The sequence below is a fragment of the Phascolarctos cinereus genome, unplaced genomic scaffold (genome assembly GCF_003287225.1).
Source record: "Phascolarctos cinereus isolate Bilbo 61053 unplaced genomic scaffold, phaCin_HiC Scaffold_7;HRSCAF=346, whole genome shotgun sequence".
Classification (NCBI taxonomy): domain Eukaryota; kingdom Metazoa; phylum Chordata; class Mammalia; order Diprotodontia; family Phascolarctidae; genus Phascolarctos; species Phascolarctos cinereus.
In genome coordinates, this window is record NW_027556180.1 from 174,089,259 (window position 1) to 174,113,601 (window position 24,343).

General features: G+C 36.9%; 1 protein-coding gene across 2 annotated transcripts in view; it reads right to left on the reverse strand.

Annotated features, from left to right (window-relative positions):
- Positions 1-9,489, reverse strand: part of GCC2 (GRIP and coiled-coil domain containing 2) — a 51,349-nt gene extending 41,860 nt beyond the window's left edge. The window contains exons 1-6 of one of the 2 annotated variants that reach the window (XM_020979492.2): positions 9,349-9,489; positions 8,817-8,873; positions 7,653-7,737; positions 6,641-6,708; positions 5,140-5,244; positions 842-3,301 (exon numbers count right to left, since the gene is read on the reverse strand). In XM_020979492.2, the coding sequence (XP_020835151.1) occupies positions 842-3,301; positions 5,140-5,244; positions 6,641-6,708; positions 7,653-7,737; positions 8,817-8,873; positions 9,349-9,354 (2,781 nt within the window). In that variant the 5' untranslated portion in view covers positions 9,355-9,489. The remainder of the gene's footprint in view (positions 1-841; positions 3,302-5,139; positions 5,245-6,640; positions 6,709-7,652; positions 7,738-8,816; positions 8,874-9,348) is intronic. The other variant, XM_020979491.2, reaches the window with a different exon arrangement.
- Positions 9,490-24,343: the final 14,854 nt, after the last annotated feature.

The following is a 24,343-nucleotide window of genomic DNA, read 5'->3' on the forward strand; positions in this document are numbered from 1 at the left end:
TTTTGTAACAAAGAGTAAAAATATCATCTTGAAAAAAGGGAAGCTAAAATAACAGATGATTTACATAAAGTTTTTTTGGGGGGTAGCTTTTTCTAGACCAACAATGTAACTAATATTGAACTCATAATAGTATTATCAAAATTTATCAAAATAAATCAATACAAAGTTTAAATGTAGAAAAGTGTAGCATCCATGAATAAGGTACACAATCTGTAACACGGAGTCCTCATAATTAAATATAGACAAGATCAAATAGTTCTTCCTGCTTACCATACTACTATTAAATAATTTTTTGGTAGGAGAATCCCACGTTTTAAAGGGAAGTATCCATACAGTTCTATTTTTATTTTCAAACTGTTGCTTACTGTGTTACAAGTTTGTATGCAAAATTTTCTGGATCTTAGTGACCTGCTATATAAAAAAGAAAAAGTCACTTAATCTCACTATTCCTTTGCATAAGCAAGATTAAGATAATTAAAATCTAAGTGGCGCAGTGGATAGAGCACCAGCCCTGAAGTCAACAGGACCTGAGTTCAAATTCAGCCTCAGACCAAACTCAACGCTTACTAGCTGTGTGACTCTGGGCAAGTCACTTAACCCTCACTGCCTAAGAAGAAAAAAAGAAAAAAAAGATAATTAAAATCTAAAAAATAAAATGTTTAGTGCTACACTTTCAATATTTTTGAGAAAGCTTACCATTTAGAAACAGAATTAAAAAATACTGAATTCTCTTTTGAATTTATCTAAGTTTATTCTCCCAAGGTTTTATGATTAAGCTAGTGTTTTGAATGGGCATACTCTATAATCAAGGATTAATTTTATTAATAAAATAATTTGCAACCTTTAAAGATGTCAATTCTGCTTTCACATCATGTAGTTCTGCCTCTCTTTGTTCTAGCAACAGTCTTATATTTTCTTGTTCTTCTACAGAAGATTCTCCTTGATCCTGAATTTCATTTTTGTTACATAAAAGGTTCTCAGAAAGTTCTGTTATCTGAGCTAAAAGATTTTGGTTTTCAAGCCTAGTCTTTTCATTTACATTATTCATCTCTTGAAGGTCGAGTTGCAATGCTGCTTTTTCTGACAGACATCCTTCTAATTCTTCCTTTAGAAGAATTCTCTCTTTTTCATAGTCTTCAAGTAAAGATCTAAGCTCTTCACAATGAGCCAAATTCTCTTCTTTGATATGTTCATTTTCTTTCTGCAATTGTAGCACTGTTTCATTATTCTGAAAAACCAAAGTCTGTTTTTCCTCCTTCATTCTACCTAAAGAGTCACTTACAGCTTGTAGGATAATCATTATATCTTCTTCCTCACTTATTTCTGAAACTCTGGATCCCATCTCTTTCAGAAAATCATACAGCTGAGACCTAACAATTGAGTTTTGTGTTTGTTCCTTTACAAATAACTTATCTAAATTATCTTTTTCTTCAATTGCCAGTTGAAATTTATTTTCCAATTCTGCAACTTGCTCTTTAAAGCTAATATCTCCTTTTTTTTCAGATATAAAAGTATCCAAATCTTTACTCAATTGGTCTTTTTCCTTATTTAGTCTTTCATTTTCTTCCTGAAGGTTCTTAATTTGAGATGACATTATTTGCTGTTCTTCAGATAGAACTTTAACTTGAACCTTAAGTTTTTCCATGTTTTGGTTGTTGTCCTTTTTTTCTTTTAAAGTTTCTTCCTGTGCTTCTGTTAATGCTTTCACCTTTTGTTCCAGTTCGCTGCTGTACTGAGTAATTTGATCCATTTTTTCCTTAAGCTCTACAATCTCTTCTTCTTTCTTCTTACATTTTTCATGGAGATTATCCAACTCCTCCTCAGCATTTTGTATTTTAGTTAAGAAATCATTTTTTTCATCACTAAGAATGCATATTTTTGCCTGTAGCTCTTGTATCATTATATCTTTCTGATTAAGACTAATCAATATTTCTTCATTTTTCTCTTGAAGGTTCCTGATTACATTTTCACTTTTCTGTGCCTCATCTTGTTTAGATAACAATATTTCTTTTTCTCCTTTGAGACGATTCACAGTTTCAATAAGACTATCTTTTTCATTAAAAGCAGTTCTGAGTTTTTGCTGCAATTCATGAACATCAGAAGCTTGCTGCTGTTTCATGGATTCAAATTCCTGGCTGATCTTTCCAGCTGACTCACCCAATTCTCTCTGCAGAATTTCCATCATTTCTCGCAAACCCTCATAATTTAAAACTGCTTCTTGCTTTTCTTGCTGTAAATTTTCATATTGTTCCCTAAGATCCTGCATTTCAAACATTACGGTTAATTTTTCTTTTTCTGAGTTTGACAATAAAATTTGCTTTAGTTCTGATATTTCTTTTTGGTACTCTTCTTTAAGACTCTGTACTTCCATGTTATGCTGTTTCACAGTATTACTAAATTGATTTCTTGAAACTTCTAGCTCTGACTTTAATTTTTCAATTATACAACAATGATCTTCTTTAACAAGTAGTAGTTCATTAACTTTAAACTCTAAATCTTCCCGTTCATGAAAAAACTCATCCTTTATGTTCTGGGTATCCATCTCCAGTTTTAACTTAAGATTATTCATATAGGTTACTTCATCTTTTAACATACTATGCTGTGACTCCAGTTCTTTCAAGGAATCTTCTAAATGTTTGACTTTTTCATTAACTATTTGTTTTACAGCTGTATCTTCTTGGATCTCCCTGTCATATACTGGATTTTCTTTAACTGGATTCAGTGCTTCTTTAAGGTTTTCAAATTCATGCTTAGAGTTCTCTTGAATGTTTTTATCAGTTGCCATACTCTCCATTAGCTGCATAAATTTGTTTCTTTCTTCTTCATGTTCTTTACCAGAAGCTTCAAGCTGATGCATCAATGTTGCCATTTCTTCTTTGTGTGTAGTCTTCAGTTGCAAAAGCTCCTCTTGCAAGCTACTAATTTCACTTTGGTAATGTTGAGAATTAGCCTTGATAATGATTTGGAGATCACTAATTTCTTGGTTCTTTTCCTCAGTAATGGCTTCCAACTGCTTTTGCAGATGTAAAATTTGTTCTTCATAAGCTGGTTTAATTCTTTGAATCTCTTCTTGCAACTTTTTGACATCATCTTGGGATTCACTATTAAATTTAAGCTGTTCTGAAAGTCCTATTTGTTTTTTCACTGCTTCCTCCAACTCCTTCTCTAAGGCAGCTCTATCTTCACTGTACTTTGACTGTAACTGAGTCAATTCAGTTTTCCAACTTTCAATTTCCTTCAAGTAACTGCTATGTGAGTGTTCAAACTCCTTCTGTAGGTCTTCCATCTTAGTTATGGAATGCTGGTTAAAAAAAAAACACCATACATTTTAATTTGATAAGATTTGAAAAGATACAATTAATCTTAACTTCCAGTTTTCTTTGCATATTTTTAGTTGCGGTCTAACCAGACAGAAGAGGAACCAAGCAGAGGTGGTAGAGAACAATTATCCTAAGAAGGCTCAAAAACTTAGCTTAATTCCTGTCCCATCACAATAGGAACAAGGACCAAGAAAAAAAGCTTTTTTTTTTTTACCTCTCCCCATAAGGCTCAGACTGAATGAAAAAGCAAGATGTTTTAAACAATATGACCACAAGTAACATTTAATGAACACTACTGTAAAAGATACCATAAATACTACAGCCAATGGTTGGAAAAAAAGCAGATAAAATCTATGAATCTGACTTTCCTTTAAAAAGCTCCTAAAAAGTATTTTTTACTTTAAAAAGTAAACTTTCTCTTAATCAAATATGGTAAAGTATAATCAGACTTTGTTTAAAAGAAAAAGGAATTTCATAACCAGAAATGGATGACAGGATTAGCACTGTACTTTTTAAGAGCAGGGATACTTAGGTTCATCAGATATATTACAACTCCTATAACAGTAAATGAGTGAAGGTTATTATAGTTTGTGCTACATATATATAGAAAGAAATATGAAGAAAACTAATTTATCACTATGGAATGAACTTGATGAGGGTACTTCTAGCTCAAAAATCTATGCTCCTATTAACTGTATTTAAATAGTTAATCATAACGTTGAAATAATGTTATTCCAAGTCTTTATATAATAAACATTACTCACGTCTCTCTCACCTCATCCTGCACCTACATCTTCACTTTGGGTATTTAGGTTAAATTAAAGACGTAAGACATCTCCATTTCTTATACTTGTAGCTAACCCAAGGAGAAAAAATAAACCATTTAAACTTCCAGACATAGTTCCTATTAACCTTGGAGAAGATGCATTTATAAGCAATTTTTTACCACTGTCCAATTGTTATTATTTGATTACAGTTGAAAATAAAAATTGCTTGTCTGTGGCAAACATGGGAAGAAAACTTTCTATAGTGGCTTTAGCCTACATTTTCTGTTTGTTTTTTCTCAATGGTATTCCTTTTTCCCTTCCTCTGACTCTCCTCCCCCATTAGCTGTTCAATGCCTGGCTTTCTAACCCTTTCCTCAACACAATAAAAACTTTGGCTAAAACTCATTTACAACAGCTTTAACTATTTTTGGCTACTTTCATGTTTAAATTTTTTTCCATAAATGTCAAATGAAAGGTAATTTAATCAGGTGAATCTTGGTTGAGAATTTATTGGGCAAGGAACTCCTTCCCAGGGCCTTATGAAATCATAAATCATTGAGATTAGCCTAGAAAGTAAAATTACTTTGACTGGTAAAGGTTGGTGGGTGGGGCTAGAACAAACAATGGGCAGCTCAGCTGGTCTTTCTTCTATCCTGTCCCTCAGGGACCCTCAACCCTTTCTTTCTATATCCCTATATTTTGATTCATACTGGGGAATCCTGTCTATTTCTAATTCTCACCGACTCACTGCCCTTCTTCCATGCCATCATCCCTAGACTAGATCTTGCTTTATTCCAAATAGCACTGTAATTATTACTTACTTTGATATTTTAAAAATATCAGACTATGTATATATGTAAAACAAAATCAACTTAGAATCATATAAACAATAAATACATAAATAATAAATGACAAAAATACATAAAATTACTTTTTTCACTCCAAAATGATTTTTCTCAATACTGCTACCATGATTAAACAATGTAACAATAAAGCTAGAGATACTAATCAAGAATATACAAAAAACATGAGAAAAGGCTATGTTTCCATACTTCAGTTTCTTGCTTCATTTTAACATTTTCTTTCTTCAAAGCTAAACAATGTTGCTCAACCTCTGCTTTTTCCTGAAGAATAGTATCCAGCCGTTCTGTGAGAGCCTATTTTTGAACAAGACAATGTGTTTGTAAAGTACTAATCAAAAAACAGATTATAGTTCAACTACAGAACATTAATACAGTTTTGAAACATTTTCTGCTTTTTATCAGGGAAATGGATGACCAGACACTTATTTTTAGGAACTCTCTATGGTCTGCCATCTAGAAATGGTATAATAAAACTCTGAGGATAATCCGATGGTGGAACAGCTAATATTTCACAAAAATTATTTTGAATTTAACTCTCACAAAGGCTAAAAAAGACTAGAGGAATGGTAACAGCTTTGAGAGAACTAAGGTAATTGGAAAAAGAAGCTGGTTTGGGAAAAGGCAGGGTTGAAGGGAAAAGGAAAGAGTATTTGGATTTGGTCTTGTTGGGTTTGAGGGGATGGAAAGACATCAAAAAACAATTTTAAGATGGGCATTATAATGTAAAGAAAACAATACTGAAAGACTTTGGAACTCTGATAAATGAAGTGATAAATCATGATTTCAGAAGACTGAAGGCAAAGCATAACTCCTTTTTCTTGGCAGAGATGTGGTGGACTATAAGTGCAGAATGAGGCATATAATGCTTTAAGAATTGGCCACATATTATTTGCTTTGCTTGATTTTATTTACATGGAGTGGGTCGAAGGTGGGGAGGAAAAGTCTGTGGGTAGCGGTAGTGATATTTCAAAAAAAGAATATGAAGACAAAACAAACACTCAAATGAAGAAGCATGACCAATTATATGGGCCTATTAGCTACAAGCACAAAACTTTTAAGCTGAAGCCTATATAAAAGTGGTTTAGGTATCAAAGAGAATATAGATAGAAATGAGTAGATGAGCAGGATCACAATCAAAGTTAAGGGGTGAGAAAAAAAGTAAAAAAATTACACACACAGAGAACAGTTTTTGGAGCTACAAATTATCTTAAAGACCATCTGGTCCACAGGTTCTTAACCTAGGGTCTGTGGATAGATTTCAGGGAGTCTGTGAACTTGGATGGAAAAAAAAATTTATACCTTTATTTTCCTAACCTTTGCCTTCCTCTGAAATTCTATTTTTATTTTATTGTATGCATTTAAAAACATTATGCTAAGAAGGGGTCCATTAGTTTTACCACACCGCCAAAGAGTCCAAGATACAAAAAAAGGTTAAGAATTCGTGATCTTAGAGTCCACTCTCATTTTACAGATGAGAAACTGAGGTGTTACAAGTCTAAGTGACTTTCCCTAGGTCAGAGAGATAAAAGAGCCAGGATTAGAACAAGTCTCCTGATTTATTGTAGTGTTTTTTCCAATGTGCTAAGCTGCCAACCTGCAAGGAGACATGACTTATCAGATATTTCCCACGAAAGTAAATGTGTATAAAAACAACCAATCCCAGGAGCACTATTCAGAAATGTGCTATTACCTGAATTACATCATTAGTTCCCCCAGCAAGAGGTTTTGATCTGAATTCTTCAATCTCCTTCTCTAATTCTAAAAAGTTAAAAAAAATCTGTCATTACATTTTGAATGATTTAGAAATCAGTAAAATAATTGCATAAAGATTCTATAAAAGCATTTTGTAAAGCAACACTTCCACTCCTCTTTCCTCTCTCAACAATATATTAAGTACCAAGGTAAAACCTACTTTACCCTCTAAGATCAGTACACAACAAGTTATGTGTAGACCTAAATATAGCTACAAATGCCCTCTTCTGGAACAGGATTTCTTTCTAACTAAAATAGTGTCCCTTTTCATCTTGATCCAAATATTACTGAAAACCAAAACTGGCAATTTTTCTAGTAAGAACTTAAGTTTTAGGATGACATTTTAAATCATTAAAAATTCTGGAAATTCAAAGGTAACACATGTAAGTATTTACATTAAAGAAAGATAACAGAGTTTTCTTTTTAAGAGGAAAACATAAACCAAAGATGGCACTCAATATCAATGAATATTAATAACAATAACTACTAACATTTATATAGTGATTACTATTGCCAGGCACTGTGCTAAGTGCTTTACTATTATCTCATTTGATCCTCACTCTCTAATTTCTTTGATACTCTCTAAAACAGTTCTAAAAACTGATAGTTTTAAATTATTTCATTAGAACCATCTCTTTTTCTACCCTTCATCTTCTAATTCCACTCACCTCAAACAAGCTTTGTTCTATCCTTCTAATATTCCCTTCAGCTCAATCAGACAAAGACAACTACTCTTTAGTGTGGTGAGATAATGAAAACATCAAAGACTAGAGTGGGTGGAATCTTAATAGCCTTAGGATCCATAAGACAGTCTGGAAAGAATTATATGTCTTGCATGGTATCATCAAGGACCAAAGCTAAGTCAGCGTAATATTAGCAATTATATAATTTTTCTAAAAAGAAAATGAAGATTTGGGTAGTTAAAGTGAACACTTTATCAATCCAATTACCTGTGCATCTTGATTTAACTTTCTGCATCAACATCATCTGCTTCTTGGCAAACTTGATGAGATCTTCCTTGGGTAATGTTTCCAACTGAAATGTATATAGATGTTATTAAATTGGTTATAACTTACGTTTCTACTACAGCACAAAGAAAACACTTCAATGTTTTGCTAAAACATCTGCTGAAAAAGATTTAATCTTTGCTTTTCTTAGAACTTTTAAGTCAGTTGAACAAAAACTACTCCTAACTCCATGTTTACTTTTTAAGCAATCAATTATAAAAAGAATCTTTTTTTTTTTTAAAAGCCATTTCTGTGGGCTTCTTAAGAAACTGGAAGTCTGACCACATGAAAATTCAAGAACTGTTCCTAAGAGAGAAAGAAGAGACAAGTTAGGGCTACCAACAATTCAATGTTTTCATAAAGATTTTTGTGGAGAAATTACTGCCCTCTTGGATACATAGAGACCTTAGAGATCAAGTGATTCAATACCCTAATTTACAGAAAAAGAAACTGAGACCTCTTAGGTACAAATCATAACTAAGGATCATACCACTAGTCAGTAGTAGCAGAACTTTGACTATCCCATGTCTTTTGACTCCTACTTAGTTTACTTTTTTTGTTTGTTTCACTACAGAATTATGCACAAAGTGCTTAACTTTCGGACTGTGGGTTCTTTCAGTAGTTATAACATCTCTGCTAATTAGGAAATAAAAAAGTATATGTTAAATTTATCAAAAAATTAAGGTATCCCTAAGAAATACCCTCTAAAGGGCTCTCCTACTGTTTTCAAGTTGTAAAATAATGCAGATTGGCCTCTAAGGTCCTTTTCAGTTCTCAATTTTAGGGTTCTATTAAAATTTCAGATAACCAACAAGCATTTACTACATTCAAGACACCGTGTTAGGCCCTGGAAAGATGACAAAAAAACAAGCTTCTCATGCAATTTACTGGAAGGAAAACAAAATAATAAGAAAAACAAATATATGAGAAATAAAAGCAAAGTTATTTGGCTAGGGGAGGGCCCTAGACGCAGACAAGGAAAGGCTTCCAACAAGACTGAAGTTAAGCTATAAAGGAAGTTATGGATTCTAAGAGGCAGAGGTGAGGAACTCTTCACAGAATTTGCTAAGTAACTCTGTATACAGCCCTAATGAAGTTTTTCTTTACCTTTGATTTGCCAGCCCCAGGTGTGGCTGGTGAGGCCACCACATCTTGCCCGGGATCCTGCAAGAAAAGCAGACTCAAACCTGTGAGCTGTCAGCACTGTTCTCTTATAGGAGCTACATCGATAAACACACCCACACCCAGCCTTTCACACCCACCTCTCACCTGGAACTAGGTGAGCAAAACAAGTATACGTATATACGTATATATAATTTAAAGACTTTGGGGACACCTTGTACTCCTTTAAGGGCAATGGGGAGGGCTTGGGGATGTAGCGGGCAGACATCCTTCAGGCAGGTGGCAGAGGTTGTCACTCCCGGGGAACTTCCTGCTTCGGGGCCGGGGGGGGCAGGAAGGACCCGGGCCCGGAGCGGGGATGGGGGGCGGGGGTCAGGCAGCCACCGAGGGGGTCCACAGGCGGCTGAGGAGGCCTCCGACGCCAGGAAGACTTCGCGAAGGCAGGGGCAGGGGAGGCACGTCTACGCCGCAGGCACCTCAGCTTCTCCCCAACCCCACAGCCCGCGAAGCGGCTTACCTCCATGTCCACGCCGGCATCACACCCACCCACACACAGGCAGACCCCCCCACGGCCCGGACTAGCCGGTCGCGGTCGCTACCTCCCCCGCAGTCGCTTCACTTCCGTCTCCAGCAGCTGCGCGGGCAGGACCCGCTGTTGACGTAGGATCCATCCGCGGGTCAAGGGTGACGTTTTACCGCAGCCCCGCCCCGCCCCGCCCCCACTGTTACCGCGGTAACCGCGGCAGCGCTTCCCTGGCTGTTCCTGCTTCTTGCTCCGCCCCACCCCCACTCCCCGCCACGGCCTGTTGGCTGAGCTGGCGCTTCCTGCTTCCGCCTTCCAGATCCGGGAGGAGGCTGCGGGCTGGAGTCGCACTCTTTTTCCTCCATTCTCCTTGTTATGTGAATCCGGGGCAAAGGGTGGTGAGGAAGGGGAAGGAGAAGGAGAAGGGGAAGAATAGGGGAAGGGAGGTGGACGAAATACTGGGTTAACCCCTACACTCTCTCTCTTTCTCTCTCTCTCTCTCTCTCTCTCTCTCTCTCTCTCTCTCTCTCTCTCTCTCTCTCTCTGTCTCTGTCTCTCTGTCTGTCTCTCTATCTCCCTGTCTGTCTCTCTGTCTGTCCCTCTTTGTCTCTTTGTATCTGTCCGTGTCTCTGTATCTGTCTGTCTCTCTCTCTCTCTGTTTTTGTCTCTGTATCTGCCTGTCTCTGTCTCCTTCCCTCCTTGTCTCTCTCAAGCACACCTAAAACTATTTAGCCAGTGGCACTTTAGAGTCACCTAATAGAAAGAAGAGAAAGGCAGTGTTAATGCCAGAGTCTTAAAATGACCCACAAAGCTTAGTCTAGGGTTAATCAGATGCAACCTGTCAAAGGATTCCAAAATGAAAAAACATACATTTGGCACACATTTGGTGACATTAAGTGTAAATAAATAACTGACCAAAGCAATGCTTTGTGTAGGCCTTCTCTGTTCATGGCCCTGTGCACATTGAAGGGATAACAGAAGGTGGGTCGTGTTGTAGATGTCATCCCTGCCCCCCCCATCACACTAATTTTCAAAACTGCCAACACATCTCAGCATAAACCTCATTCCCATAAGCATTTGAGGGGAAAGGGTGGTGAGGAAGGGGAAGGAGTACAGCAGTGCTGTACTCCTAGTGAAGATTTGAAATTGGAGATAGAACAAGGTGCATCAAACCGGGAAGAAGAATCAGAAAAAGTGGAAAGCGTTGACTGCAATATTTCTATCTGCATAATGGACCAACAACTGGTGGTCACCCATTAATCTGGACACCTTGTAAGGTTTGTGACCTTCCTATGGAATTAGACTGGTAAACCTGGATACCCCTTTGAAACTTAGATAATTATAGCTTGGTGAAAAGAAAGAATGCTGGATTTTGAGTCTCTACCACCACCCCTTCCAGCTCTAAATCTATGCTCTGTGATCCTAAGGATGATAATATTGCTATGAAAAAACACTCCAACAGACCTTTGATTTCATCAATTTGTATTCCTCCTCCAATGATATACTGCAAGCTATCCATGCTTGCTCATCCTATGTAACTGTTGTTTATGTTCCTCCGGTAAATTCACCACAGGAGGTCTGTGCAATGTACTGTGAAGGTGGTTAGGCCTCATTCTTGCTTTCTATCCAGTCTATCTATTTTTCCAATTGTACATTTCTCTGATATTTAAGCAAATAGGTAGTTAATGAGTAGGTGCTGCTGTGACCTGTTAATCTGTTCCTATTCAATAGGAATGATCAGAATCTGGGCAAGTCTCATACCTGGCTGTCATGGCACTTCATTATACTGGTCAGACTTACCTAGCTTTTAGTCTCTCTCTGGGAGCCTTGCCAGCTCATCAGAAAAGGAAATGTGGTTAATGTGGATCTACCCAATTAAAACAGCTCTCAAATTCCTATCCTACTGGCAAAATTTGGCCTCTTCTTTGGACTTGTTATATTTTACTGATCCCAAGTCACATTATTGTGACATAATGGAAGTCTTCCCATTTAGGAAGAGATAGAACATACCCATCTGTAAGTAGTTTCTTATTCTTGGCAAAAGAACATGTGTGTGTATATATGTGTGTGTGTGTGTGTATAATTAATGTATACATATACATACAGCTATATACCCCATAATTATGTAGATATATTCCATACACATAGGTATTTCGTTTCCATTTCATTTCTCTTTCATTTCATGTATATTATATATGAAATGAAATTTTCATTTCTGTCTCAATTATATATATAAATGAGTTTTGTTTTATGTATATATGAAATGAAACATGAATTTGAAATGAAATACATATGTGTATTGTATATGCATATATATATGAATGTACCTATATATGTTTACGTATGGGCATATGTCTATATAAGTGTATGTACACACACACACACATATATACACATGGTATATATGTGCATATATGTGTATGTATACCACAAAGCTGTAGACTGTAGCTTCTCCTAGTTGCAGGCAGCCCCTTCCCTGCCCATGCTACCCAGTCCAATTTGAATCCTGGAATTCTTTGAAAGTCACTTTTTTGGTTTGTTTAATTTCCCTAGTTGCACCTGTGAGGAGGTAAAGGAAGAGACTAGAGACCATGAAACACAATTCCCAGATGATATTTGGCTCGTGCCTTGTAGTACTGCCAGTTATTAAATGAAGTCTTGGTTAATCTGGACTTGAGACTCAGCCCCTCATCCTTGAGCACAGACCATGGACTTGAGATTGGATAAAGACTGAGGCTCTTATTGCTGGTGCATTTTCCAAACATGCTTTGTCCTTGGCAGAGACTGATGACTTTTTTTTTTAATGGTGGATGTATTATTGTTTATTGTAGAGCAGGGGCATAAATAAGGACTGGGCTGATGGACAGCATAGAGAGCTTGGAACTTCTGCCCAATCTAGTGAAGTGCCATGACAGCCAGTTGGAATGTGGAGAGAGAAACTTGCCCCCTCTGAGGAATCTCCCAAAGTCGGCATAGACAGGTTTGTAGGTTGAATCCCACCTGGTTCAAGGACTCTCACAGGTTCAAAGGATAGCTTGGGCCCTAGACCTCCCAAATTATAGTAAGTAGTATAGTAAGGCAACAAGACACAGTTAGTTCTATGAATGATATTTACTAAGATGACACAGTAAGAATAGTAGGTACAAAACATTCCATTCAGAAACCTGAGGTGCATATACATACCTTGTCTGTAGCAAGACTGAGCACATGCTTATAATTCACAAGTACTCTGTATCTCTCCATTGCCTCTTGGGTGATCCCTGATTTCAGTTCTCTAGAGATTAGAACATTCCATAATTCAACCATACAAAATCCACAGAAGACCATTCGTGTTAAGAAAAAAAAAAGATACTTTTTTATTTCAGGGACATGCTTGGAGGTCATTAAAAGACTTCAATTTCCTGAAGGCATTTCAGTTCACTCTCCTATTCCATCGTGGGCCTAGTTCAGTGTTCATTTGCAGTGCATTTATTGAGCACCTGCTGTGTATCAAGGACTGTGGTAGACCTTGGGGATACAAAGACAAACATGAAACCATCTCTTCCTCAAGGATCTTATATTCTATATTATACAATTATATGAACTCAAGGATCTTATATTCTGTATTATACAATCATGTGAACTCAAGGATCTTATATTCTGTATTATACAATCATGTGAACTCAAGGATCTTATATTCTATATTATACAATTATATGAACTCTGTATGTTGGCCATCTACCTATATGTCATATTCTGAATAGCTGGGATTCTTCAACAACTTGTTTTTTCCTGGGTAGATTGTCATTTTAGTTTTTTTTGTTATTCAGATCTAAATTAGAAATCTCATAGTTGTTTGACAAGTTTTGAAAGCCAGTTTGCTAGACTGAGAGATATAATGAGAATAATAATAGTTCACATTTGTTTAGTGCTTTAAGATCTTTAAGCAGACAGCTTTTCATATGTTATCTCATATGAGGTTGGTGCTAGTCTTATCTGCATTTTACAGATGAAGAAACTGAAACTGAAACATTAAGAGACTTGCCTCGGGTCACGTAGCTCAGGTCTTTCTGATTGCAAGTCTGGCATCTATTATGCTACCTATGTAAATAGCAGGTAAAGCTAATGGCTAGTCAGTTAAGTATAGTATGGGAGGCAGCATATTGAGGTGCAAAGAACACTGGATTTGGGGTAAGGAGAACCGTGTTCCAGTGCCACCTCCGCCATAAACATTGTTTGACTTTAGGCATATTGCTTTAGCCTAACTAGACCGTAGTTTCCTTCATCTATAAAGTGAGATTAGATGAGATGATCTGTACATATGATTCTCTGAATAATAGAATAAATCAACAAGAACTTGAAAGCCACATTTATAGTGGTTAAGACAAATGACTATAAATGTTTTTTTTTTCTGTTTATAGGAAGGCTTCATAATAATCAGCTGAAACTCAAATTCCAAGAGAATACTTGTTAAATGCAGAAAATTGCATTTTGCTAATGCCACAGCAAAGAAATGCTCATTTTAAAGAGCTTATAATCATAGATTCCTGTCAGTTAATAGCTTGGAAGAAAATAGTTTTTGAAATAATGATCATATCAAAATAATAATGAGATTAAATAGATGTTATGATCATCCTAGCCTTCTAAAAGTTTCCCAGAAAAAGACATTGGGAAAGAGGGTTGCTATGGAATATTTATTATTTCCAAAGAAAAGGACAGATTTTTTTTATCTACCATAAATAAAAACTGTGCTAAGCATGGGTTACAAAGAAAACTATGCCAGCCTTTTTTCCCTGTTTTTACTAGTAACAGCCTAGCTGAGTTGTCTTTTGCATTTAGGTTTGGCTACTATGTTTCCAATCCTGCACTTCCAAGAATAGATAAGGGAAGGGTTGGAATAGCAGGTGGAACAGATAGGTGGGAGTATGGAGTCCCTCATTACTTCCTGGAGCTACCTAGGAAATTCTTCTACTACTTGTTTTCTAGATATTTTCCTTTGCCAATTTTGTTAGCAATGTCTGTAAGAATTATCCCGTCAAGAAAATGGAGGCAGTCAGGCTGATCTTACCCTTTTGTAAGATTTGAGAAATTTCTTTTTCATTTCTGAATCTAACTAGAAACCTTAAAAAAATGCCATTTCATTCAATGAAGAAAATCTTATGCTGGCAAGTAGAGTTTTGATATCCCTTATAATAATTACAACATGTTCTTCATACCAACCAGCCTCTTGTTTAATAGTCTTAAGCAAACTTAAGGAAGTTTGTGAATTGATATATAAATATTCTAGCAGAAACCTTCAAAACTTCCAATAACTCAGATTTCAATGTTTATATATTGTCTTGTTCACATTAAAAAAAACTGCAAAATCACAAACTTAATAAGAACCAACAAAAACAAACAACTTGGCAAAACCACAAACTTAATAAGAATCAACAAAAACAAAAAACTTGCAAAATCTTACACAAACCTCAAGGCTTTAACAAGGTAGAATCAAACAAATGAACACACAAAATATGTCATTCTTTTTGTTGTTCTTACATTTTCAGTTCTGAGTTTTTTCTCTCTTCTGCCCAATTCTACACCAGGCAAGACCAACGGACACACAAACACACACGTATACATGTATATATGTGTATATAATATATGTATGTATGTATATATATATGTGTGTATATCTATATCTATAACTGTGAGCATTTTCCTTTATAAGTCCTTTGTAGTTGATTTGAATATTCATATTACTCAGAATAGCTTAGTCATTCACAGTTGCTCTTAGAACAACATTGTTCTTCACTGTATACAATGTTCTCTTGATTCTGTTCATTTTACTCTTCATTATTTTATGCAAGTCTTTCCATGTTTTTCTAAAGTCAACCTGTTTGTCATTTCTTATAGCACAACAGTATTCCATCACAGTTCCATCATAGACCACAACTTATTTAGCCATTCCCCAAATGATGGACATCCGATGGACATCCTTTCAATTTCCAGTTCTTTGCCACCACAAAGAGAGCTGCTTAAATATTTTAGAACATATAAGTTCTTTCCCTTTTTCTCTCATTACCTTAGGAAACAGACCTTATAGTGGCATTGTTGGTTTACATATATGTCATTCCATGTCTCATTGAAATCTTCTGTTTCTTCGTTTCATATAATGCAATGGGAGTCCATCACATTCATTTACCATAACTTATTCAGTGATTCCTCAAGTGATGGGCATCCCTTTACTTTTTAGTTTTTTGACACCACAAAAAAAGCTGCTATAGACATTTTGTACACATAGGAATTTTTCCTATTTTTAAAAAAAAATTTACTTTTGGGCATAGGCCTAGCAGTAGCATAGCCAGGCACATACTATTTAATTAATTATTTAATAGCAGTTTGCATATAATTAATTCCATATTGCTTTCCAGAATGATTGTACTCATTTACCAGTCAACTAGCAGTGCATCAACGTACCTGTTTCCCATGTTCCCTTCACCATTTATGGTTTTCCCTTTGTTTTTTATCTTGATATTTCTTTCCTTGAGAACAGTTGACTGAATAGCAATCTCAGAGATGCACTTTTTGAGCTCAGTGACTTTTTTGAGAGTTTGCAAGTTCTGGGGTTCCTCAGTTGGTGCTAGATGTCCTGCGGACACTGTGCTACTACAATGCTTTTCAGAGAAGATGACCTCTGATAGGATGATGAGACCAAATTTTGCTCAGGATGGCCAGAATATATGTAGCAAGTAAGCATCTATTAAGCACACAGTAATGGTCAATGTGTGTTCATGTTTCTTTCATATTTTGACCATTTCTTTTGTGTGAAGGATATGAATGTCTGTCTGTGTTGTAGTCTGTCAACAGTCATCCTGTTTATCCCTTTCGGTGAGATCCTCTCAATGAGTCAGAGTTCTCTGTATGTGTGTGTGTGTGTGTGTGTGTGTGTGATAATTACCTAGAGGAAATGAAAGATTGACCCCTTTCTTTAGAGACCAGGCTCCCCCAAGATTGAACAGAGTCTGCTTGACCCCAGAGTAAGGGTCCCTTAGTCACAATTTTACATACTGTATATTGGCATACTGCTCTGTAAAATGTTTGCCACACTCTAAAGTCCCTCCAATATTGTTAAGATTGTTGAGTACCTGTTTCTCTGCAAACTCTTTATTACTTGACTTTATAATTATTTTTGCTAGGTTTGCCATTTTTATGTATCTAAGGTGATATTTTAAAGTTGTCTATATTTGTATTCCTCTAATTATTAGAGACGTAGAAAATATGCTCAAAACATAATTCCATGTGATTATTAATAGCATTTCCACCTTTGTAAATTGTTCATATCCCTTGTTCCACTGGAGAGTGTATATTAGTTTTATAGATCTCAGGATTATAATATAGATACATACCTGTTCCTTATAAATTCTGGATGTTAGGCCTTTATTTGATGTGTTTATTGTAATCATTTCCCTAATCTATATCTTTTTTTTATAAATTTTAGAGCTATTTCTTTTTATTGTTCAAAATCTCTGTCTTAAATATAGATAAGATGCTCTGTACATGCTTGTTGAATGAATGGTCAAACCCATTAATTTTTTTTCTAATAATTTCTTGTTTGTTTGATAAAAATTCCCTTCCTGAAGGTTAGTATTAACTGATGAAAATAACTTGAACTAGGATAAAAATTTACATGATGGCCACAATAATGTAAAGAAAAACACTGGGGGGGGGCAGCTAGGTGGCGCAGTGGATAGAGCACTGGCCCTGAAGTCAGGAGGACCTGAGTTCAAATATGGCCTCAGACCAAACACTTAACACTTACTAGCTGTGTGACCCTGGGCAAGTCACTTAACCCCAGTTGCCTAAAAAAATAAAAAAAATAAAAATAAATAAAAATAGCACTGAAAGATTTCATTATCAATGCAGTGACAAATCATGACTTTAGAGCTCTTAGTGGTGAAACAAATCTCTTGGCATTTTGACAGAGTGATGGACAAAGGCTGAAAAATTAAGCATACATTTTCAAACATGGGTGATGTGTTGATATTATGCTTGGCTATATTTACTTGTCACAAAGTAGAGTTCTGTTGGTAGGGGGGAGGATATCACGCCATCTTCATTTTGAACTTTTGACCCCCCTCTCCACCTTCCACTAGTATCTAGACATGCTCAACTCCATCCCAACCACTTCCTTCCTTTCTAACTTCCTCATGAGAATTAGTATCTTGGAGAAGCCAATATAGTGGAGTGGTCAAAATTTCCCTCCACTCCCAGGAGAATTTCGAGACATTTGTCTCATTCCTTCCTCTGTTCAGTTGTTTTGTGATATTATCAGATCATTCTCCTTAACTGGTGATACCCATCTTCCACTTCTCCATCTAAGATTTCCCCCAATGATCTAGCCTTATTCTCCCAATATTCCAAAAGTCTTTTTCTCCTCTCCCCCCAACATTCCATCTTCTACTCTCCCCACCAGAGAAGGGTTCCTTTGTATAAACCCACTACTTGAAATATTTGTCTTACTAATAAAGGAATAAGATTCCCTACCCCTGAAATATTAAATCATTCTTCCACATACTCTCCTCCTAATTTTTCCCATGATATCTTTTGTCTTTAGATTCCTTAGCTCATTGGTGCTTTCCTTTTCCTCTCAATTTCTCTCATATACCATATTAGAGGTTTTTTTTTTTTATTAAAGACTATCTAACAAAAACAAACAAAAAGACTCACCTTCCTCATGCTCACAGCCTTGTTTGGTCCTAATTGTGTGAAAAGAATAATTATGTTTCTTAGTCTGTTGTTGCAATCTAAACATATTTAACTTTCTTCTATTTGGTATTTTGCATGTTAATTACTGGGCTCACTTCTGGCAAACAAGCTGGAGAGATGTAAGCTAATGAGAATTCTTTTAAATAGATTAGAAACTGGTTAAATGGTTTTGGCTTCTCAAAAATTTTATGTCACTTTGGAGAGAGAGCTCCAGAGGAGTGCATCTGGGATTTTTTTTGTTCTATTCTGTTTGACATTTTGATCAGTGACTTGGATGAAGTCAGAGAAGGCGTGTATAGATTTCCAGCTTCAATTTAATTCAATAAGCATTTTATTAAGTGCTTTCTATGTGTGGGGCACTATGTGTGCTAGTTTCTGGAGATAAACACATACCACAATGAAATAGTTTCTGTTCTCAAGGAACTCACAATCTTTTAGGGCAGGGGTGGTGGAGGACAGAATATATACATAGAAAATTCAATAAAAATATATACGAAGTAAAGTCTAAGGAGGGAAAACAGACAATATGATTGGCAGTTTTTTAAACAATAGAACTGGAGTTTCAGATGACATAATGAAATCAATCACCTATCAATCCGTAAGTATTTAGTACGTGTCTCCTCCATGGCAAGCACTGATGGTGCTGCAGATATAAGTAGAAAGAAACTTCTTCCCTAGGGAAGAAGTATAGATCAGAAAGAGAGTTTGGGTAGAGTGAAGGGAAGTCCCACAGATGAAGAACCTCTAATCCTGCCCAAAGGTCAAGGGGTTAGGGTCCTGGGGAGTGGCTTATTATTAAGGTGTGAAGGTTTGAGATACCCTCCTATTCAGATCATCTTTGACACTGATAACACAAAGCTGTCTGGAATAGCTAAGGTGGATGACAGAATCTAGACTGAGAACAATTTTGCCTGGTTAGAACATTGGTTATATTTATAATTAGCATATTAGCTTTTGTATTCCTCATTCCTTTTTGGTAATTTAGAAAATACCCTCACTTTCCTGGTCCTATAAATAGTAAATAGGGCAGTCTCCCATTGTATCATCTTGGATCTTGGTCATAAATGATAATGTAACTTTGAGTCCTGAGGGACTTAGGACATTAAACTGGAGCATGGCTACCCTTCTCCAGTGGGCATGGAAGCTGCACCCCGAATTGTCCCCGCTATCAACTATTCTCCTCTATCCCTTGTGAGTACAAATAAAGTTGGTTAAAGCTATCTCTTTGTAGGCTGACACTCCTGAATTCCCCTGAACTGCCTCATGGTGGGGACAACAGAACTGGAAACTATACCATATGGGAGACCTTAGTGGGACAGAGTGAAGAGCATGATCATCAAGTCCATATTAGAGGGATTAGGCTTTCTTTCTTTCTTCTTTCCTAAGCAAAATAATGGAGAGCTAATTCTTTATCTAAATAAATCAAGCTTAACAACATTTAAAAAAAGCCCCCAAATTCATCAGTGCGTTGTGAAAGATCAGTGTAAAGAGAACTGAAAATGTAACATCTGGGTATACAGGGAGTAGGCAATGGGGAAAGAGAATAGTTCATTAGCCAACAACAGGGTAAAAATTCATTACTATTCCTCTGCTGTGGTTGCCAGTGCCTCAAGTGCCTGCTATGGACTTCTGGTCTTCTAGAACTGTCTCTTCTCTGTCTTTCTTTCCTCATCTCCAAGTGCCCCCAAACTTCATGCAGAGACAACACATTGTACAGTCTCATCTCAGACTCCAACATAGCTGTGATCCTAATTCTCTCCCTCAAGGAAGTTAGCTCATTAGTTCTGGGAAGCTTGCTGGAAGGGATATACCTATAGAAGGTGAGGTCCTTCATTGCTGTTTGCTAATGGACTTGCAAGTTTCAAAATGACCTGGAACACAGTAGAGCCTTTTAGATCATAACCATTCTATTTTTAAAAAATTGTATTTATTTTATCCTGAACTTAAGAAATACAATGAGCACTTCCATAACTTAGTAGAATAACAACAAAAAAAGATGATTATACACGAAACCTCAAATCTGAAGTATATGACTTGCTATTTTTTTTGAAGTATATAGTAAAGTTATTATGTAACATTCTTTTTTTCCCTTTTTTCTTTCCTCCCTCCTCCCCCCCCGAGATGGCTAATATTACATGTAAAACCATTCTATACATGATTCTATTTATCCATTCTTTTTAATTAATTAATTAATTAGTTTTTAGTTTTCAACATTCACTTCCACAAGATTTTGAGTTCCAAATTTTCTCTCCATCTCTCCCCTCTCCTACCCCCAAGATGACTTGCATTCTGAATATCTCTTCCCCCAATCTTCCCTCCCTTCTCTCGCTCCCTAGCCTTCTATTATCCCTCTCCCTTTCAATTTTTTTTTTTGTCTAGGCAATGGGGTTAAGTGACTTGCCCAGTTAGTAAGTGTTATGTGTCTGAGGCCACATTTGAACTCAGGTCCTCCTGAATCCAGGTCTGGTACTCTGTCTACTGTGCCACTAGCTGCTCCTCCCCCCCTTCTGTTTTCCTGTAGTGCAGGATAGATTTTTATACCCTATTGCCTTTATATCTTATTTCCCGGTTGCTGTAAAAATAATTTTTAACATTCATTTTTAAAACTTTGAGTTCCAAATTATCCCCCTTTCTCCTCTACCCAACGCCATCGAGAACACAAGCAATTTGATATAGGTTATACATGTTAGTCATATAAAACACTTCCATAATAGCCATGTTGTGAAAGACTAACTATATTTTCCTCTATCCTTCCCACACCCCCTCCTGTTTATTCTGTTCTCTCCTTTGACCTGGTCCTTCCTCAAAAGTGTTTGCTTCTGATTACACCCTGCCTAAATCTGTCCTCTCTTCTATCATTCCTCCCTCCCCCATCTCTTATCCCCTTCCCCCTCTGTTTTCCTGTAGGATAAGATAGATTTCCATACCCAATTGAGCATGTATGTTATTCCCTCCTCAAGCCAAATCCGACGAGAGTAAGATTCACTCATTCCCTTTCACCTCTCCCTTCTTCCCCTCCGCTGTAAAAGCTGTTTCTTGCCTCTTTTATGTGAGATAATTTACTCCATTCTGCCTCTCGCTTTCTCCTCGCAATACAAGCGTCTCTCACCCTTTAATTTTATTTTTTAGATACCATTCCTTCATATTCAACTCACCCTGTGCCCTCTGTCTATATATATATATATATCTTCCTTCAAACTCCCCTAATACTAAGAAGGATGTCATGAGTTACAAATATCATCTTCCCATGTAGTAATGTAAACAGTTCAACTTTAATAAGTCCCTTATGATTTCTCTTTCCTGTCTACCTTTTCATGCTTCTCTTGAGTCTTGTATTTGAAAGTCAAATTTTCTATTCAGTTCTGGTCTTTTCATCAAGAATGCTTGAAAGTCCACTATTTCATTGAATGTCTATTTTTCCCCCTGAAGGATTATACTCAGTTTTGCTGGGTAGGTGATTCTTGGTTTTAATCCTTACTTCTTTGGCCTCTGGAAATCTTATCCCTTAATGTAGAAGCTGCTACATCTTATGTTATCCTGATTGTATTTCCACAATACTTGAACTGTTTCTTTCTGGCTGCTTTCAATATTTTCTCCTTGATCTGGGAACTCTGGAATTTGGCTATAATAAGATGATGTCTTCTAGGGTTTGTTTTTTTTTTGGTTAGGCAATGGGGTTAAGTGACTTGCCCAGGGTCACACAGCTAGTAAGTGTTATGTGTCTGAGGCTGGATTTGAACTCAGGTCCTCCTGAATTCAGGGCCAGTGCTCTATCCACTGTGCCACCTAGCTGCCCATAGGCTTTTTTTTTTTTTTGGTCATGGCTTTCAAGTAGTCCAGTAATTTAAAAATTATCTCTCCTAGATCTGTTTTCTAGGTCGGTTGTTTTTCCAATGAGATATATTTCATATTGTCTTCTATTTTTTCATTCTTTTGGCTTTGTTTTATAATTTCTTGGTTTCTCATAGAGCCATTAGCTTCTATTTGCTCCATTCTAATTTTTAAGGAGTTATTTTCTTTAGTGAGCTTTTGGACAACCTTTTCCATTTGGCCAGTTCTGCTTTTTAAGGCATTCTTCTCCTCATTGGCTTTTTGGACCTCTTTTGCCATTTGGGTTAGGCTATTTTTTAAGGTTTTTTTTTTGGGTCTCTTTTAGCAAGCTGTTGACCCATTTTCATGATTTTCTTGCATCACTTTCATTTCTCTTCCCAATTTTTCTTCTATTTCTCTTACTTGTTTTTCAGAATCCTTTTTGAGTTCTATGGCCTGAGACCAATTCATATTTTTCTTAGAGGCTTTGGATGTAGGAGCTTTGACTTTGTTGTCTTCTTCTGGTTGTATGTTTTGATCTTCTTTGTCAACAAAGTAAGATTCTATAGTCTGATTTTTTTTCCCTCTGTTTGCTCCTGTTCCCAGCCAGTTACTTGACTTTTTAACTCTTTGTTAAGGTAGGGCTCTACATCCATTGTGGAGGGTATACTGTCCCAAGATTCAGGGGTTTTGTGTAGCTGTTTTCAGAGATACTTCTAGGGACCTGTAAATTTTCGGTTCTTCCAAGGTGGCATGATCAAAGGAGAAGTGTTTATTCCTTTTCTGGCCTGTGCTGTGGTCTGTGAGTGACCACAAGCACTCTTTTCTGCTTTGGAACTATGAGGAGGATTCGCTCTCCACCACAAGCTCTGCCACGCCAACATTTCTCGTTTCCCCAGGACTGCCACCCAGGACTGTGACCTAGATCCAAGCATGGGCAAAGCAAGAGAATCCTACCTCAAAGCCAGCAAAGAGATCTCTGCAATTCCCCTCTGATCAGCCGCTTGATCCCCTCACCATTTGTGGGCCGAAAGCTCTGGAAGCAGCTGCCACCACTTCAAGGCTGTGCGAGAGCTGGGGCTGGACCACGCTCCTCTCTCATCCAGGTCCAACAGACCTTTCCTACTGATCTAAATTGTCTTTGGTGTTTATGGGTTGAGAAGTCTGGAAATTGCTACAGCTGCCAGTGATTCAATCCCCTGAGGCCTGCTCTAGGTTCACTCGGGCCCTATCTTTGCCTGTGGCCCATGTTGAACTGTGCCTCTCTGCCAGCTTGGTGCAACAGACCTTTCCCATCAACCATCCAGGTTGTCTTGGGCTGGAAATTTGTTTTGCGCTGTCTTTTTTGTGGGTTCTGCTGCTCTAGAGTTTGTTCAGAGTAATTTTTTATAGGTATTTGGAAGGATTTGGGAGAGAGCTCAAGCAAGTCACTGCTTTTATTCCACCATCTTAGCTCCACCCCCTATTTGTCAGTTTTCTCTGGATGCAGATAGCATATTCCTTCATAGCTCCTTTGTAGTTAATTTGGGTATTTATAATAGTCAAAATGACTTAGTCATTCAAAGTTGTTCTTAAAACAATATTGTTGGGTGGGAAGGGAGGAGGGGAGAAAATTTGGAACCCAAAATTTTAAAAACAAATGTTAAAAAATTGTTTTCACATGCAACTGGGAAATAAGATATACAGGAAATGGGGTATAGAAATCTATCCTGCCCTACAGGAAAATTGAAGGGGAAGAGGATAAGAGAAGGGAGAAGAGATAAAAGGGAGGGCAGATTGGGGGAAGGGATAGTCAGAATGCATGCCATCTTGGGGTCTGGAGGGAAGGATGAGATGGGGAGAAAATTTGGAACTCAAAATCTTGTGGAAGTGAATGTTGAAAACTAAAAATAAATAAATTAATTTAAAAATATTGTTACTGTAGAGCTTTCTCTTGGTTCTGCTCATTTTGTTTATTATTTCATACAAGTCTGTCCATGTTTTTCTAAGATCATTGAGCTCATTTCTTATAGCACAGTAGTATTTCATCACAATCATATACCACAACTTGTTCAGTTGTTTTAAAAAGTTTGGCCTTACCATCCACATGGAAAAGCCATGTAGATGGGAAATGTCTACTGCTCAGGCTATGAAATATAGTTAAAGGGGTACCAGAGCTTATCCATCAGTACACTGAAGGGCAGACACAGCAAAGAGATGAATTGGTAGTAGTTGTTCCCTTTTTTTGGTTATAAATAAAGCCCAAGATTTTTCTTACACCTTTAGTATCTTTCCTTCCCTCTGATATTTTGTGAATGACCTGCCTCAACACATTCACAAACTTGTTGCCTTGAGCACAGTTCTCCTCTGTGTATAGTTGGTATAATACAGGGATGGGGAACCTGTAGCCTCAAGGCCACAAGTGGCCCTCTAGGTTCTCAAGTGCAGTCCTTTGACTGAATCCAAACTTCAC